At 38.9% G+C, this 20,234-nt stretch overlaps 1 protein-coding gene across 3 annotated transcripts in view; it reads left to right on the forward strand.

Moving 5' to 3' along the window:
- Window positions 1-15,330: 15,330 nt before the first annotated feature.
- Window positions 15,331-20,234, forward strand: part of MTMR7 (myotubularin related protein 7) — a 45,171-nt gene continuing 40,267 nt past the window's right edge. For all 3 annotated transcript variants that reach the window (XM_071556412.1, XM_071556414.1, XM_071556413.1), the window contains exon 1: window positions 15,331-15,590. In XM_071556412.1, coding sequence (XP_071412513.1) covers window positions 15,567-15,590 — 24 coding nt within the window. In that variant the 5' untranslated portion in view covers window positions 15,331-15,566. The remainder of the gene's footprint in view (window positions 15,591-20,234) is intronic.

Consider the following 20,234-nt stretch of genomic DNA (forward strand, 5'->3'; position numbering starts at 1 on the left):
AGTTTCTATCTATAGTAGTACAAACAGATGCACATTCTTTAATGATGCGTTTTCACATTTGTAAGGACCTCTGTAGGACTTTGGGGAAGAATGTATCCCTGAGAGCTGATTCCAGTCTTATGCAGCTACTTATGAAGGAGGGATAAATGCTCTACAATGTAGAAGGCATTGAGTCATGGCTTTACATGTGAATGTGGAAAAGCCTCTTCAGCATAATGGTCAGAAAAACTGACATTAACTTTCTCAACAATGACTTTCTCATTTTCCAAATAATGTTTGCTTGCTTCAGTTCATAAACAAGTTGAAATTTTTTTAATGAATCTTATGGCACACAGTAATGGAATCACTGTTTTAGCCACTTTGATTGGTTAGTGGGCTTATACTTGCACAGACACACTAAAATATATGTGTATTTGCTTAATAAATTTGTGAATATCTAAGTTTGCATTATCATTTCTTATTCTTTCATTGTTCTTTACATTTTTTAAAATGCTGATGCACAAGGCACAATAGAGCAAGCCTGCTAAATACATGGAAACTGCAAAGAAAAATCTAGTCAAAGAGCTGCCAGCTGTTACAGGGCAATTGCCCTCATCAAATGCTGCCTTGTGATGTATATATATTACACTGCAATCTGCAGTGTATATACTCAAAAAAGAGGGGTTTTATCATGGCAGATTGAAGGCTGATAGGAGATATGATTGCAGCATGTATTTCAAAGGCTAAGTTTTGGGAAGAGAGAGGAACTGTTTAGATTGGCAAAAGAACATGTTGGCAAAAGATGTTGGCACAAGAAGCCCATGAATACATTTTGGCTAGGACATATGAGTCAGTATCTAATTTTTTTGCAGGAGTGATGTATGGGGAGAGGGTAAATAAAGTAACTGGTCTCAAAATGGAGATAGCTGATTTAGGAGGAAGATCATATAATGGAGTAGGGCACAATAGCTTCACGATTCAGAAAGTCCCCTTTAGTCCTTTGTCTTTCTGAAAGGATGAATGCATTTTTAATTACTAAAGTAGTTTGGGAGAGTGCTGTCTATATTTGTTACACTGCCTGGGAAACATTAGGCCTGAGCACAAGGATTTAGAAACAATTTGTATTTTTATTTTCTATGTATGCTTTTATAAGAATGAGCACACATGGATTGGATTTATTTCCCAATTTAAAAAAGTGCAAGAAAACAGGGTTGTGTTAGTAACTACCCAAAGGTGGAAGACAGCCAACACAAAGAATTAAACTTGTTATAACAACACTGTAACTATTGGGATAAACAGTTCAGCTCTAAAGGCTGTGTAAGACATAGAACTAACACCCTTGCCAGTGACTGTTGAACACTGGCTGTACTGGTCAAAAAGTAGTTCTTTGCAGAGTAATTTATTCATCACTTCTTACTGTCAGAACTAATACAGAGCATTACCTATTAATCCTCATATTGAAGACCTTCCAGTCCCAAGGTTTGTGGTATTCAGTTTACTTAAAATTAGCAGATTTCTAGAGCTTGAGCTGATGGCAATGGCTAAAGTGTGGTTTGTAGTTAAGCAGGTATTATGATTCCCCTCGTAAATGTCTGCAAGTGTTCAGGCCAGAGAAGGTACAACTCTCCCTGTAACTTATGATTTACTCTTTTCCTGAGAAATCATGAATTGACACAAATTTCACAAAACTAAAAAACTGTGTTTAAGATAGGTACTTTAGGCTACATGAAGCGACAGCAACTCACCCACCATACTCAGATTCATAGAAGTAGGTTTTTGGCCACTGAAATACAAAATCTATGAGTTATCCCAGAACTTCACTGCTGGGATGTTTGGAGATATTCCTGTTTCATACTCAGGTGAACCCACACACAATTTATACCTTTTTTCTTTTTTTTTCTTTTTGAGTGTCAATACGATCCTCTAGTTGGAGTAACTTTCCCCCTCCCTTTCCCTCTCAAATATGTTTTCAGGAAGTTATATTCTCTCTTCACTTTTATTTTACAAGGCTCAATAAGCAAAAAAGCTTCCAATCTTCTCTTGGGTAGTAGGTTCTTCACATCCCTGGTAAAGCTAATGGCCTTTTCTTACACCCATTCAAGATTAGTTCCTATTTCTTGGATATGGATGAAAAAAAAATGTAGACAAGTTCTTATATGAGGTCACCAGGGCCTCTACACACAGTGCCTACAGGGCACTCATACTTCCTATGTTTTTACATGGAATTTACAACAGGATTGTGTTGACTTTTTTTGTGTCTGAACTAAAGCTTCGAGAAGTTGATTTAGTTTTTTCACAGGCAGTTTCAGATCTGCAGAAAATTTCTCATATGTTATAAACTGCTGGTTTATGGAAGTATGAAAAATAGAAAGTGATTATGTATTTGTCTTTTATTCAAGCAGGAGAACCTTAAGACAAAGGGATTATTGAAGCCTAGAGTTGGACAAGATTGCTTAAAAGAGGAAATTGTGAGTCCATTCTAAAGTAATTGAAGAAAATTTCAAACCACTAACACTGAACCTTCAATATGACAGAACTTCAGACATTTGGTAGGAAAAAAATTACAAGAAATCCTGAGTAGCAGCAAGTGAAAAAGAAAAAAAGATTTCATAGTGAAACCATTAAGTTTTAACTCCAGCACCACTCAAAAGACAGGGAAACTAGCTGAAGTAGAAAGAAAATGTATATTGTTTGGTTTTAAAAAGTAATTGTGTTCAGGAAGAGGGATCTTAAATTTCTCCAAGGAACAGCATCTCTTGTGTGCAGATTCTCTGATCTGTAGTAGATGCTGTGCTCACATTACAGTTTTTTCTTTAAGTGAGGCTCTCACTTCCTTTCCACAGCAGTCAAAATTTCTGGAAACCAAATGATCTTTTTCATATCTCTCTGTCTCCCTTCCCACACCCTCTCCTCCCCTCCCCATTTCTCTCCCCCACCTTCCATCCCTATTCCCATTGACACATTCACTGCCTTGAGAGGTTAATGAGAAAGACTGACTGCCTTTTAAAATCAGACCAGGTACAGTTCCTGACTGTTACATTTTTTATAACTCTCCAGTTTTGTGGCAAAAATCTACCATCAGAGTATGTAGAAATTTGCCAAAAAATCAAGAATGCTGAGAACCAGAATAAAATAAAAAAGCTAAAAAAATTCAAGAGTTTCTATTGCTAGGCATACTTCCAAGCCATCCATCCTCAAAAAGTGTGGAGTTTCCCATGCCCAGTACAGAAGCCAGAAGTGTTACTGTAATAGCAATAGTTAGCCTCTACAAGTTGTGTCAGTCTTCTTGTCCACAGGGACTGATGATCACATATGGAATGGGAGTGGATCTGGCAGTGCAATGTGGGAGCCAGCTCCTCTCCTCTCAGAGAAAGCTGAAAGTGGTGGTCATCCAAAAGTGGCTTAAACTGTCACTGCAGCTTGCAAGAGCAGTTTCCCACTGAATCTGATGTCTTGACTAGTTTGTTATCAGAATACTTAGACAGGACTGTGATTCAGCAGTGTCAGAGAGGTGGATTGGAGTTATTTCTCTTTTAAGCTATGCTTATCATTCATGCTATAGAACTACAGGCTTCTAATTTAGCTAGTCTTCCTCTCTTATTTCCTCCAGAGCATCAGTCAGAGCAGAAGTATAATGTGGATGCACTGAGTGGATCCCTCCAGCCTGAACTGAGTATTTGTGAAGATTTCTAAGTCAGCCCCTGAGGTTCTGTGACTAAAGCTAAGTTGTGTGAAGTGTGTATTGGAATGATACGCTTCAAGCTGGTTGTTCTTTCTTTCCTTTTTGGAAAGGAGAGAGCACTGGACTGTCAACAGAAGCAAAAGAGTTTTGACTGCTGAACCCTCCACCCCATATCACAAGGATACAATGAGAAGTTCACTGCTGTTCTGATCAAGACATGCAAAGACACATGAATGAGGTTCAGACAGTGAGCACTTGCTGTAAGAGGTATTTGGGTAAAACCTGCTAGCAAAAAGCTATCAAAGGTTGTAGGTGTCATAATGCTAAAGATGCCAACTCAGAAATTCTCATTCATTGAACAGATGTACTAACTGCAAACTTATTCAAAGAGAAGAAAAATGTTCTTTTATTCAGGTTTCAATTTTGAAGGTGCTGCACACCCCTGAGAAGATTCTTGGGGTGTTCTGTGCAGGGCCAGGGGCTGGACTCAATGATCCTGATGGGTCCGTTCCAACTCAGAATATTCTATGATTCTATGATGCACTAAGGGCAGTTAAATGCCTCCCTGACATCCGATCCCGTCAGATCTCAGAAGCTAAGCAGGGTCAGCCCCGGATTAGTACTTGGATGGGAGACCTCCTGGGAAATGCCGGCTGCTGTAGGTTCTAGTCCTGAGGACCTCGCTGGCACCGTCCAAGCTCGCTCGGCCATGGCAGATGAACCTCAGGACTTAAACGGTGGGGCCAGTTCTGCGCACGCTGAGCCTCACCTAAAATCCACTGCGCAGGCTGGAAGGGCACACCCACGTGGGGACAGCCCTTCCCAAAGCTTCGTTCGCGAAGTTTGGCCATACATACATGATGCACTTTAATCCTACCTTTTAAAGCCTTTTGAGTCTGGGTGAGTTAAGTGCAGAATTAGATTCTTAATCAAGAAACAGTATTTTCCATTAAAACGGAGAGTAGTTCAGGGTGAAGGAGGATGCAGGATTGCTCAGAGAAATGAAGACTTGCAGCTGCCTTACACAATGTATCATCCACCAACAATAACAGACACGTGGTCTATTCTTAAGTGCTACTTACCATTACTTTTTTTTTTTTAATTCAGCTTGGAAGATACTTTGGTGTACTTCTAACAATACTCTGATATATTTATTGTGACTTCTTCTACTGAATAGGAGCAGCTTTCATCCTATTCTCATTCACACCCTCCAAATAAGGCTAATTTTAGCAGGATGCTTTTACAAAGAGGCCTCAGACTTGCCACTATTTAGTTCTACATCAGAGGTTGCATTCAAGAGAAGAAGGGGTGGCAGAAAACATCTGAAAAAAATAGCTTTTTTTTTTACCAGTTTTCATTTTAAAAATGTCTCAATTTGTACAGATTAGACAACTCACAGAAAAAAAGCAGCTACCTCTCATGCCACTGCCATTAAGAACAAGCACATGAAAACTCCTCTGACAGTCTTGTTAAATGCAAATTTAAAAAAAAAAACAACCAACCAAACAAAAATCTCACTAAACCTCAGAGCATTCAGATACAAGATGCTGAAACAAAATATAGTTTTGTGTTTCTTTTGATATACTAAATTGTTATCTCTGACTACTGCATTCTTCATCCTTTGAATAATATGACAGATATAAATTTTCAGGGAAAAAAATACCGTAATGTGTACCAGGCTCCAACAAATATATATCAATGAAATCTGTGGAAAAACCTTTGAATACAAATCTTGATTAATTCCGTGTTGTGAAATCATCTTCTTGGATGGAATCCTTAACCTGTTCAACTTGATTAAAATTTTTTAAGAAGTAGGCATACTGCATTACCCTTATGGTATTTAAAATACCTGCTAAAAGATTTACAGTTACCAAGATGATGTAAAATCTTAGTGGGCTTGTAAGAAGAGAACTACTGATGAAATCATGAGAAGCACTCTCTGCTACCACCATGTTACCTCCTGGAGTAGAAAAGCTCTATGTGTCTTTGCTCAGTTTTGCTCAAACCTGTAGAACAATGAGGTTTGGTAGGTTGGCTTTCTTTCAGTAATTTTTGGAGCAAGGCTTGCTCCTTGGCTCATATATCTATGTGGACATGTTATTGCTCACAGTGCTACTTCAGTGCTGCTTTTCCTGAAGACTTCTAGTGCTTGTGCATTTGCAGCCATGATAGCAGTACCTCTTAGTTGTTACAACTTGACTCCTCTATTCATTTAGTGAAGAGGAAGCTATCACACTTTTTAGGTGCAGAGGGTTACTGGCTCAGAAATCAGTTAATCCTGTAATTTGTTTCTAGTTAATGATACAAAAAATCATTTAGGAAAAGAAGAATCTGACTGCACACCTTCTGAGTAACCATTAAACTGTCCAGATGACAGACAGAATTCGTAATCCCTTCAACATGTATCAACAATGAGCATAACAAAGAGAAGAATCTGGCATCCATAAATGGATTTCTCAAAAGTCTGAAACAACCCCAACCCTCTAGTCTGTAATTTACTTTACAATTTACTTCCTCGTGTTAATAGTAATGTATTGGATCATATGGCAAATTGAATCAGTTGATGAATTATTAATGTAATGAATGCTGGGAAAATAAGTTTATGAAGAAGTCAGTGTACTTTGTGAAATTTTATTTCATAGAAATGATGGGACATGAAGTTTATTGTACTTTATGCCTACAGTTATTGCCATATCAAAATCTAACCAAGGTCACTGTTCTGAGTGGAAACCACACGTGATTTACTAACTGGAAAATTACACAAGGTTCTAAATTACACAGACCTTGGATTTCTACTTTACTAAATCCACATCACATATTTCTCTTTAAATAAGCCTTCAAGAGCTTTGTTTGATTGTTTATTCAACTGCAAAACATACTGATGTAACATATTTGCCAAATCACATATGGAAAGAGATTATTAAGACAATAGAAATGAAGGCTATGTAGTTTCATTTAGTCATCTGCTTTCATATCTTCCACTTATCTCCCCCATTAGTTAGCAAAAATTGTGTTTTGATGATCTCATTAAAATGGTCACAAAAAAGTCACAGTGGCATATTATCCTTCACAGTAAAAATATACTTGAGTGTTAATAAGTGATAGCCTAGAAGAAACATCATATCCTCCCAAAAAAGGGCATTTTTGCACTGTTTAATCAACTCAATGAAGTGTAAGGCAAATCAGTGGAGGACCCCCATATCTTTCTTAACTTGATAATTTTTTTACTGTCATGATAAAAATGTTCATTTGTGAAGACAGACCTTCGGTATCTTTAAAGCTTTGTTTCAGATAAATATTTAACCATAGGATACTTGGAGGGTATTTTTTCTAAAAGTAAGTTTTTTGAGGTTTTTTCCCTTATAAATTCCATATACCAGGAACATTTCTCATGGTTTCTGTGCTTCTCTCATCTAGTTCACATTTCTTTTGCCCATTTCAGCATTATACTGAGAAGATAAACAAAAGCCAAATTAAAAAAAAATCTATACTTTTCCACAAATACATAATTAAAGATGAAAATTTTAAAAGTTATGAAAGAAATTAATTTACTCCTTAGATTTTGGAAATATTCCAATGAAGGGTTTGTCCAAGGAAAAAGAGATATCTTGACAAGAAAAAACAACACTGAAAGCCAAAACATCTAAAAGAGATAAAATCATCTTGAATCTCAGGATTTTCTTGTATGATTCTGCAAACACTGAACTTTCTGTCAAAATACACCACTAAGATTAAGACTTCAAATTATTCAATTGAATTTCAATGTTTTCTAAGATTAAAGAGATTGCAATAGAGAAGATAAGCTTGTACACTTGGAAATTTACAGAAATTGTTCCCTGAAATTTATTTTCCATGTAACAATATGTAATAAATACTTGACAGACATTTCTGAAGTTCAAATTATGTTCCTTGAACATCAGTCCACAAGTCTACAAGTACTTCTGCCTTGCCAATCTGGCAATTTGTTTTGCTCTTACTCCCTCTTCCTGTGCCCATCAGATGCAGTCAGAGACAGTGGAGCTAGATCCACCTCAGGATTACTGGCAACTGCTGGGAGAAATTTTTGACAGTGGGGAAACATAAATTGTCAAGTGCTATTCTCTCTCTCCCTCTGAAACAATTCCAACATTTTCTGAGAGCATTCTGCTCTCAGGAACCCTCTGAGATGCCTTTATTCCTCATGAGAACTACCAAACAGTACGCTAAAATCTTTAAGTTCTGCATGCCAGAGAGCAGGTCAGACAAAGGCAGGTCAGGAACCATAGCTGGTGTCATGGGGCAGTTTGCCACACATGTTCACAGCATAAGAATGTATGACACCATATTCACAATAAGGAAGATGTTACATAACAGGATTTATCACCTGATCTTTAAGTGAGGATCCAGACTGACAACTCTGAGCCATTTGGGATGTCTTTAACTTTGACATGCTATCACAGCAGCTGAATCATTAAATCCTTCTCAGCCACTCTTCCTGCAACATCAGTAAGGACAGAAAGGGGAAGAGATGGGCAATCTCTGCTGGGGAGGGCATGAATACCTCAAGCAGCTTCCAGGACTAGGTCTTTTGTATGCATCATGTTGACATAGAAGAACTGGAGTCTTTAATGGCAGTTTCCTGTGCTTTATAGAGTACTACCAGCTTGGCATTGTGGCAGCTATGGATGAAGTTCAGTCATATGGGTAGTTTTCTAATAAAAAATTAACCTTATGTGCATGTGTTCCCCCAACCTAATCATGTGCTTTCCCCTGCCAATGTGACACTGCACCTCAGGATTATGGAAAATAGGTTTGCATAAATGAAAAGAACCAAACCAAACCACAAACCCCACACAAGTTACAACTGGAAGGAATGCCATGTGTTCTGCTTATGAGTAAAACCATGGTGAAGTAACATTTGCAACACCTCTTCTTTTCAGCTCTGTCTTTCCCCATAGTCCCACAAGCAAGGGAAACATTTTCCTGCATTTCAATCACACTGTTCCTCAGTGCAAAGTTGGGTCACTCAAAGATTTTCAGACACCTTGTGTCACTGACAGTTCAAAACAAAAAAAGGTTTTGTTTTGTATAGCTTCTATCAGCTGCCTGATGGCTGTTCAGCCCCTGCTTGGCAAGACAGAGATGGCATTGTCTAGAGAACACCCACTATAGATTTGCAGAATGAAGGAGCAAAAATGAAAGAAGGAGCAGGCTCTGTGGAAGAAGACCATCTTCCTTAGGAAAATGGTCCATCTCCACCAGTGTGTACACTGATGGGATGAAAATTTAAGTGGGATGACGCATGGTGAAAATTGACAAAATAGCCACAGAGAAGGAGACAAGGTAAAAGATCATTGTGGAGGAGAAACATGAGTTTCTTGACTTGGGAGGCTAAGGCACATCAGGTTCAGTTTCCTACTATGGTCTCATTTTAAGCTTCCTCTTGGGGCAGCCACTGGATCCTTCAGGCCCTCGAGTCCAGAGACAGCTTTGCTACTACTGCCTAAGCCCATACCAGCAGTGGAGGAAGTAATGCCAGAGCATGCACTCTACCCCCCAAATTGAGTCAAGAACAGCTGTTTAGAAGCCACATAGGACAGAATACTTAGTTAAATCCTTTTAAGAAGAAAGTTTCTGCTTTCCTGTTTCCACTCTTTTCCACAGGGATAAATTATGAGAAGGGAGCATATTGGTGATGAAGGAGCAGGAAGTAACTAGAAATAGAGGCTTTCAGATGTGAACTTTCATATATGCAAGTTCTGCCTGCACCACTGAGGGTCAACCTGGGCTACCATGATGCAGTCCCATTCCTACTTTTATGGAGGCAAAATATTTTCTGACTCTGAGGAGACCACGGGAAACTTCAGCTAAGGCCCAGACCAGGACCCAAGGTTCTGCTCTTCCAGGAATATTTCCTCAGCAGATTCTTGCAGCTGCAGTAGAAGTAGTTGTATATGTTGGGATCTCCTTTGGGGGGGTTCAGTAGCATCAGGCCAGTTGCCATAGCCTGACTTGCAAAACAGCAGCACTGAGCAGCTGAGGCAGAGGGAAGGACTGTAAAGGACAGGGCTCTGAGGCATCACTCTTACATAATGCAGTGATGTCTAAAGTGCACTAAGCAGATGGCTAACAAGCACAGACACAGAGAGGTCTGCCCTGTGCGGGCACAAAGACTATGGAATAGCTAGTGAGGCAGTGGGATGTGAATAGTTCTCGTGATAGTAGTATAGGTGTAGATCAGCATTAGAGATGTAAGCTGGCAATTAACAACTCAGTTTAGTTGCTCATGTTGTGGCATGCAGCAAAAAAATACAGTGTAGACATGTGCTTTATGCGTTGACTATAATCATTAAGTTAGTTAACCGTTAACTAACTCACTTTTATACAACCATTTTGTACAACTATTTCTGTAGTTATCTGAAGTTAATGATATATCTCATTTCACAGTTATTTTTTCCTAGAGATTGCATCCTTTCCACTCAGATGAGGACCTTTCAACCATAATAATTCATGTACCCTGTGATCAATGTTGGAACAATACTCTGAACATTCCACTCTGGGAACAGATTACATCAAATGCTGTCTTCTCATGAAAATAATTGACAGAGATAAAGAACACAAATTTAATACTACACATGGTGAGAAAAATTCAAGAGTTAGATGTTTCCTGAGCTTTAGGGCTTTCAGTCCAGGAGCACCAGAAGCAGTTACAACTTTCTTCAGAACCCATCCCAAAATTTTTTTTTCCCCAAACCCAAGAAGCAATAATGTAACCTGAAAAATACTGACCAGGTGAAAGTGAAATAAAATGGATTCAACTATAAACTGGGTAAATTTTGTAAAAGCACACCTGAAATCATTCATAACACCCTTTCAGTCCGAACACTGAAGTTTTTATGACCCTTTCTTAATCAGCTATTTCTCAAAAACTAAATTGCTTGTCAGTAGCTTAAAGATTATCATGTAATCTGAACCTCTTTATCACAGAAGGTTAGCAAGTGAGACTTCACTGATATCTTTCACAGTGTCAGGTTATTTCCCTAATACCGTGGTCAATTAGAGACCAAGGCAATCACCTGAAATTCAGAATGAACTCAAGAGGCACAAGGCAGCCCAAACTGATTCTGGTCACTTACTGTGATGGCTGATTGTCAGTAAGACAGTAGAAATCACATCAGTTTCAGTTGTTTTGCATAGACTTTCAAAGAACTCTGTTTTTCTTTAGCATCTTATTAATAAAAAGGGGGAAAATATAAAAAATAGAAGCCTAATCTTAAGGTTTCCTTTTTAAGGCAGAGAGAAGCAAATTATCTCAAAAATTTACTTTCATATGGTGTGAATTTGGGATATATATTTTTGAGAAACAAATTTCATTTTTTTTGTTTCCCTACATAACACATCACAGTTTGTGTAAAATTTGGAAAGTAATCAAAATCAGTTCACAGCTATCAAACAGTCATGCATAAATCTTGTAATTTAAAAGCCCACAATTGCTTCACTGAATTCTGGTAAATGGGAAGCTGCAAGATAATTGAACTCTTTGATATTTTAAACATAGCTTTACCTAGTTCTTATACAAAGGCCAGGGAATACACTTCATGTGTTCACTTTTTCTTTCTTCTCTAAGATGAGAAGACTTTTTTCCCTAAACCCAAATATACCATATTCATTTCTTTTTCTTCATGTTGAAAAAAATGCTCCTGGCAGACCATTGATATCATCTCATAAGTTAAGAAAATTTTCTTTGTGAAAATGTCGGAAGCTGCCTGGCTGTGATGATTTTATTTTTCATTGAACAATACTTCATCAGATAATACACAGTTGTGGTCTGCATTGAACTCAATATCCTTATTTTCTTCTCCTAAGTTATTGCGGAGCCTGTGACTGAATGATTCAATGGAAATGGTCTGAGAAGATAAAAATGCTTTTTATAAGTATATATTGGTCTTAACAATTATTTTTATTTTTTAATATCATTTAAGGGAATATTTCAGGCCAATTATCCCAAATCTGGGCCGATACCATGTATGATGCATTGCATATTGTATATAATAAATGTTATATGATATATGTTATATGATCGAAATATCACTTTATTTAACTGCGGAATAGCATTAAAACCATTTCAATTTCCAGAAGTCAGCTGGTATTCTTTGCTTCAAAAAAATTGCTTTTATAACAATGCAACAATGTTTTATAACAAGGCCAAATCAAAGACTGCTTTGAGCAATTCTTGAAAGAAATGTTGAAAGGTCAAACCTAGTACAAGTCAAGTTAAACAATAAAGTGACAGCTGCTGTTTGCCTCCTTTACCTTGTCACATGCAGCTCCTGCTGGATTAACCAGGGTGAAGTTTGTGCGTCCAAGTGCATTTGCCACAAGAAAGTTGCATGTTCCCTGAAAAAGTTCAAAAGTTATGAAACAAGTATAAACAGACACACTGTTTCTGAATCCGTGGTACTGATTATCCTGGGTGTCAGTATGTTCCAAAAGAATTAATCTTTATCATTGGACAACTGGCATGAAAAACCCTGACAAAAGGAAATAAGAACAAATCCTATGAGGAGCAGAGCAGCTGAGGGAGCTGGGGTTGTTTAGCCTGAAGAAAAGGAGGCTCAGGGGGAATCTTATTGAACTCTATAACAACCTGAAAAGAGATGTAGCCAGGTCTGTTCTCTCAGGTAACAAGTGATAGGATGAAAGGAAATTGCCTCAGTCTAAGCCAGGGGATGTTTAGATTGAATATTAGGTTTAATGGTAACATGGCATTGTTAGGGTAATGGTTGGACTCAATTATCTTAGAGGTCTTTTCCAAACTTAAAGATTCTATAATTCTAAGAAATTAAGAAGGCATTAAAACAGTAGGGCAGGACAGTGAAAATTGTGGAAGAAAATAATTTTGAAATTACAAAGTAGTTACAAGTTACATGACTCTCTTGTCTATAGCTGGTGTAGATATATTATGTTCAAAAATGTATTAATGCACTGTACTTTATATGGTAAAAGATGGTACTATATCCCTTTTTTCTAACATAAAAAGTCTAATTTTCCATGGATCTTACTGGATATCTCCATTAGAAGAAGACTGATAAAAAAGTTGGTTGACTTTGATGTAGTCCTGTTTGGTTTGTTTTTCATTTTCAACCACTAATGTACAAAGACCTGTATGCTGAATTGCACGAGAAAGTGCTGTTGTGCACAAAGCACTTCTTCCCAGCACTGAGTCCAGAAGCATTTCCTTGGTGAGACTGACTCCACTGAACCATAACAGAAATGTTTACATACTGGAAGTGAAGTGTGTGCTTTCAGGATTTACTGGATGGATGAGGCTAAAAGCTGACTATTGCTTAGGCATATGGAAATTAATTATGCTGGTATAATTCTAGTGATGCCTCTGGGGTTTTTTGATTTTTGATTTTTTTCATTTTTATAGATTTTAGAAGTACTTGTAACTGTAGTTAAAATGCAGATTTTAGTAAGTTCAATGTTTACGTATTTTAACCCCTATCCCATATCAATGCCTCAAATTCTTTTAGCTATTTACTCTTCTTTTCAAAGGAGAAAGCTGAATAATATCTTACAGCCTGTGCTAAGAGACATAAATAGTGGCAGAATGATCTCGAAGCCAGAACGCTGGAAAACCTCCAAGTGCCCTGCGTGCTACAAGGAAGAGAAAGATGATGAAGAAGGGGTCCCACTGTCCCCCAGACTCAAATTCCAGTAGAGTGTGCCGGGGGCAGGATGGGGCTGGACCGAGGGGATGTGTAAAGAAGGGATTGGGTGAAAAATATTATAAAAACCATGGAAAACGGGGCTCGGGGTCGCATCATCATGTATTACTGAAGGCCCTAAGCCTGGACATTAAAGGACTTTCACTTTTTGTCTTATCCCACACTAACTTGGCTTGGAGTCCTGCTTTCTGAGGTCTCTCAAGGCATCACTAGTCCTCAGTGACTGGCCTTCTTCATATGACACTAATAAAGAACTTTGTTGGCAGTTGCAGCAGATATGTCAAAACCCATGTAGGCATGGCAATTTGATGTTCCTGCTCCTACATCTTAGTTGAGTCAGAGCAGTAGTCTACGGAATGTTATTTTCTGTTGTTACCTCACTGTACCCCTACAGATGATATAATTTTCAGGATAGTTAAGGCAGCAGTCTCCATGAGTCTGAAATGCAAATGGAAAATGTAGGAGAAGTTTTAGAAGGTTATGCTTACTGCAGCTTTGCTTGACATTTGCAGTAAGAATAACTTTTATCTAAACCCAAGTTCTGCTTACAGCTGCACTCACCCATCCATTATTTTTACCAGTCCAAGACAGGTCAAAAACTCTGGCAGGATGCTGAGCAACAGATTGCTAACAAACAGGCTTCTCTGAGCAATGGCTTAGTTTTACAGCTATTAACAAATGAGAAGCAGAGTTAAAGTGCATACGCATGTAGGTCTGAAAGTTTTCTTGACTCTAACAGTAGGACTTGAACTTGGCTGTGATGAATCACAAGATGTACCAGAGAAAAAGTAAATATCTCTGGGGACTGAAAGAATAAATGTACTTTCTTCCAACTTTACTTACTAATGGTAACAAATGCCAAAAGATGATGAGGTATGGAGTGAATCATAAAACCCCCTCATGATGGCCTGGATTTGTGGATAAGGAATGGAGAAAAAACCCCACCTCATCTAGGCATTCCTTAGCAAGAAAGCGACAGGACTGGAGAAACAGTGGCATGACATGTGCCACTTTAGTTGTTCCCATTATTCCCTTTCCCTTGAGGTAAAACACATTTTAGCTTTTTTGTAACCCCATTTTATTTTCAACCCATGTTTTATCTTTAACAAAACAAATTAAGCTCACTCTGTTCTCTGCAGGCAAGAGGATGATATGTGAGGAGCTTCTGCACTCTTGCCATGGCCTTTGTGGATTTGGGAGGTCTCTCATTTATTTCTATGCCTTGATGAGGCTAGTTCCTATTTGAGAAGAACTGATTGAATCCACTGATCAGTATAGACTACCTGGGCATTTTACAAGCCTCTGAAGCTATGGTTTATCTGAAATAATATATTAGCACATCTAGTCATTTGCACATTGGCATAAACACTGAGAAAGGTTAGCTTTTTGCTCTGAATATGATAGCAATTCAAAGAGAGTTAGAGATACCTGCTCTTCACACAGGTAAGCTGGGGAAACTATGTCTGTGGCATTTCTTTTTGCTCCAAGAGGTAACACATTCCTTGCAATAGGTAAGGCAAAAGATGGGAAATCTGGTGTAAGAATGAAAACTGTATGTTGCAAAAAAATCCTCCCTTGTGCAAATCTGCGAATGCAGCAAAGTCGTGAATTATAGAGAAACAGACAGGCAGAGCTTCAGATAAACAAAATTCAGTGTTTCAGTAAGTGCAACTTTTGTCTTTCACATACTGTACATGCTGGACCAGGGAACAAACAGAAATGGGGGGAGGCGATCTGAGACAGAGCTCCCTTTATATTTCCGATCTGATCTTCCCTGAAAGAAGGGGAGAGAAAGATGGAATTCTAGATAATACAGCAAACCACCCAGGCTGCGCCTTCGGGTGCCCGGGGCTGAGGCAGCGTCCCGGGCGGGTCGGGGGCAGCGCGGCCGCGGCGGGCGGAGGGCGCGGAGCATCCCCGCGGCATGGCAGCGGCCGGGGAGGTGGAGCCAGCCCCTGACCTGCCAGCATCGCAACGCGGGCACAACATCTGCTAGGAATAAATCCTCCCTTTTCCCTTCCTATCTGCACCGGAAAACGCGAGATAAAAATAAAATGAAAATCTCTTATTAAAAAAACCACCACCAACAAACCAGCAGGGCTGGCAGGCGAAAATCGGGGACAGGCCAGGTGCGCAGGGCCGCCTCTCCGCCGGCGGCGGGAGGTGCATGAGGAGCTGGGCCGGGCGCCGCCGCCATGGAGCACATCCGGATGCCCAAGGTGGGTCCCGCCGCCGCAGCATCCTTGCCGCGCTCCCGCATCCCTGCCGCGCTCCCGCCGGCCTCTATCCCGCGGGAAGGAGGGAGGCTCTCAGCGCAGCGCCGCGGGCCCCAGGCTGCGCACAGCCTTCCCCTGCGGGCTCCGAGCTGCTGCTGCGGGCTGGTTTCGGCCGGTCTGCCCTGCAATCCGCCCCACATGCCGGCGGTGGGCGCGGTGCTGTGCGAGGTGCCCGGGGGTGGTCGGGCATTTCAGCCGCTCCTGGTGCAGCCCCCGAGGCCCGCGGGGTACCGGGGCCAGCCGCGCTGTGCGCTTGTCACACGCCTTGAGGCTGCCCAAGATTTCAGACTCGGTGATGAATTGGCTGAGTGTTTGTATGTATGCGTTCGGTGTTTGGCCAGGGTAAGCAGTGTTTTTCCATAGCTTTCTACGCACAGGGCCTGTGTGTGTTAGGAAAATTGCCACCTTGCTCTAAAAAAAAGGAGATAAGGGTTTGACACGTAAAAAAATTCAGATTAAAAGTAGTCCTAAAAAAGTGAGCCAGAGCAATATGTTAATTTGGAGATGGGATATATTTTCATGTTTATTTTTTAGACCAAACCCCTGAAATTTACTTGTATTTGATTTTGGCCCATTTATTTATTATCATTATTTAGTATGATGATGTGAATTTGAGAGTAGGGCCTTGTTCTTTCTTCCTCTATAGTTTTGGGCCTTTAGGTGTTAACCTGCAAATCTGTTAAGAAGATAGGCATTTATAACAACTGCCTTTCCTCTCATCTCATTTCATGATCTATTATCTGCTTTTTGGGAAGGAAGAATCTCAGAATAATAAGAATGGATCCTACTGCAGGTAGGAAACGATCAGTGAAAGTTGTTTGAACAGATACTTCTGGCCATTTGCTGAAGAATTCTGAAAGAATGAATGAGGAAAATGTTAAAAACAATAAGGGTAGGAAAATATCAAAATAAATTGTTATATTTGCTGTAAATGGAAGATCCAGACAAGTCCCTGTTGCAGGCAGTGGAAGCTTATCCCTCTTCTTTTCTACAGCTAAGTCCTTAAAATGATACTCTGCATATGTAAAACCCATTTCAGCTTCTGACAGCTGTGAGAAGGGATTGTACTGATGCCTCAAGGCACTGAAAATCTTACTCAGTGTGAAGTGATTCTGTAGTCCTGGATCCAGGCACTCCCTTACATTATAACTATGCTAAAAGTTATCTGATACAGTAAAGCAGTGAAGGTGTGATTTAAAGGTACAAGTGTTACAAAAATCCTTACAAATTTCCTCCATAAATATAAAAAATCAACATGAGTCACTACTGAAATACTGTATCTCCAGTTATTCCTAAATGCACTGACAAGTGCTACCTAGCAGAATTGGTATCTTTCTTTTTTTTTTCTCAAAACCCTCTTAGCTTAAAATCAGCCACCACAAAAGCATTGGGGATTTGTGGTCTTGTTTTTACTGACTTTGATTTTGATAATTTGAAATTGAGCATTAAATGTTTTCCAGTGCCAGGAATGTAAAAATAGGTAAGGGAAAGCTATGTGACTGTAGGGATGTTCTCACAGTATCATGTGTTAGCCTCTGGTGTCACATTTCCTGACTTCATCCAATTTTGTCCTGAGAGAAATTTGACAAGTGACTGCCCTACTCTTTAAAGGTATTAATCTCAGAATAATGACACTTTTCTTGATTCACAAACCCAGCCAAATGGACAATCAAGATAAGCCCCATACTTAGCAAATTAATAACTTCAATATTATCTGAAAACAAAATTCCTGCCCTAAGTAAAAGTTTTTCCTTCAGAGACAGGCCTATAGTAATGGCCATGATGTCTCAGCAATTGTTTTAAGTGAAATATAACTGTAGTGAGTGATGGTTCATAAATATTAAAATTAGTAATAATTAATGCATAAAGTAAAATAATACATTATTAAATAATAAATAAAACATAGCTGACATTTAAAAAGCAGAAGGTAATTCCATACCAGTCGGATCAGTAGTTCATTTAGAGCACTACTCTGTGTCTGGCAGTGACAGAGGAGAGAGAACATTTAAACCTGGCACATTCTGCACCTTCTCACCATCTACAGTTAGTATTGGGGTCCAACCCTTCTTAGTTCCATTATTGTCCATTTATGACCTCTCTGTGTAGCTCTACAGTCTCCATGGGTGCAAGTTCCAGAAGATTGCAGCTTTACAAAAACATTACCACCTTCTGTCTATTAAAAAGTTCTTAGGAGTTTCCTTCTGGACTCCTTGCTTCTAGCTTCAAGAATTTGTTAATAACAGTTCCATGTTCACATTGTCCATCCTTTCACAGTAAATCTTGATCATAACCCACCAGATTCTGATATTTCAGAGAAATGTCATTGATGACCCCAAGACCTCTTTCCTGTATTGAAAGTATCAATTATGAGTCCATGGTTCTGTAGATACTGTCTAAGTTGTTTTTTTCTGTAAGTATTCTACTTTATATCTGTCTCTGTTGAAAATCCTATGTGTCTCTTTTGCCCACACACTGTTTTGCAAGGCTCCTCTGGAGTAGGATTTCCTACTCCAAAAGCCATTTGGGTCTTTCCCAACAGACTGTGTTCACCTGCTAAAACAATGTTTTATATACTGAGCATTATTGTTCTACATATGCGCTATATTTTCACAATGCCATCCTATGTATGAAGGCTATAATTTAAGTACATTTAAGACTTGCAAACAGTAACTCACTGCTAAATGTAAAACCTCAATAGCCTTTTAAAAATTAAACATCAGTAAAATTAGTGATGGATATGAGTTTGGCTTGAGCAGCAAGATAGTTAAGGATAACTCTCCAAACCTGAAATGTGACAAACTGCTCCTACTATCATAAAAAATTAATAAACAATACTTCTGCATAGATTAGAAGCACGTTTTATGACTGTGTGTAGAGATATGTCTGGCCATGGACAGGATGAAAGATACAGAGCTCTGTATATATGTTTACTTCAGAGGGCTACTTTGTGCACTGTTGCTAATCAGTTACTTTATTTACCACTCTTCATATAATTTGTCTTTGTGTATTGACAGCAGGCCTACTGAGTAGCCTTCTTGTAATAAAGAACACATATCCCTGGTGTAACAACTGTCTTCAGCGTCTTCATTTAGCCCAAAAATTCTTTTGGCTCAGTATCTCTTGTTAACAGAATAGTTTGGATTACTTGAGTCGCTCAAGTGCTTCCATTTTTGTGATGGTATGGTAAGGTATTTCCTTTAGATGATGCTTATCTCAAGCAGAATTTAAGATGAGCTACTATGTTAATGATGAATCTTTCTTCCAGGTATATTGATTTCCAAAACAAATTTCCAATATGTGTAATTGAGTTGTGTTTGCTTTTGTTTTCAGTCTGTTTTCCCTTCCATAGTTCTTGCTTTTCATTCTACAAGTTTTATAACATATGTCCATTTTCACAAAGTCTCCATTAAGAGACCGAAATAATTTACATCTGCTTTATATATGAGAGTGTCAGTGGCAAAATATTTGTACAGGTGTTTATCTAGGCTAATAGCAAAACTGAACCCAGTCTTTAGTCTCCAAAACTACCTTTTCTGTGTTGCTGGATCTCCACCTTTTTTTTTTTTTTAAGCTAAGATGGCATATTCTACCACTGCGCTCTGTGCGCCTTCTCTTTAGATGTGATATTATAGTTATATATTCTATATTCAGGCTACAATTCCTTTTGGAAAAGTTCGATTTTACTTCAGTGTTGTAGGAAGCTGGCAGCAGTCCTGAGGCAATACCAGGAGCCACACAGGGATGTGTATGGGTTGTTTCCCCCTCAAACCAGGGAATGCAGTGCCACAGGAACATCACTGTAGTCCTAGTGCCTGGCTAAAATTTTATTTAATTTGCAACATAGAAAGGCAGAGGAGTGAGGTTGGCATGGCCCTTGCCTTTTGCTGGTGTTATGGGTCATCAGCTTAAGAGCAGACACTTTATTGTGCTGTCTTTTAAGTGCCAAGTTGATTTTCTACTTTTCAAGTGTTATGTAAAGGGGGTTTCTGTTCTTTCCTCTAAGTATACAACTTAGAGCAGTGCACCTCACAGTTCGGCTCGTGTTTTCTGATCCATAACTGTTTTCTCACTCTATATCATGATTAAGAAATGTTAAACCAATTCTGGGGCCAGTGAGGTTTAATGGCTTCAAATATGTCGCTCTACTTGACTGCTTTAGTCAAGTGGTACACTGAAAAATCTACACTAATTCTGGACACTTTAAACTCTGATTTTGTGTGTTATGGATTTTTTTCTGATTAATAAGTCTTCCCTACTTAGAACGCAATTTAGTTTTCTTTGAGTTTTGAGTTTTGTAATATACTGTGCCAGAAAATATTCTATGGTTTGACATTCATGACCGGAGGTGGATAAAACGAAAATAGAAACTGCAGAAAATATCTGCATGTTGTGAGATTGGAGTTATAAGATGTGTTTGGAATTTTGTTCATAAAATATTTGTTTTGAATTGGAGTTATCAAGATACCTGCTTTTTAGTGCGGGTTTGGATTTGAACAAAATCCTGTAACAGCCATTGTTCTCAAAATATTTAGTCATAAAGTGGTCAAAAGATCATGAAGACTTTCATATTTTCAGTAATGTGACCCT

Source organism: Pithys albifrons, chromosome 5 (genome assembly GCF_047495875.1).
Source record: "Pithys albifrons albifrons isolate INPA30051 chromosome 5, PitAlb_v1, whole genome shotgun sequence".
Lineage (NCBI taxonomy): Eukaryota > Metazoa > Chordata > Aves > Passeriformes > Thamnophilidae > Pithys > Pithys albifrons.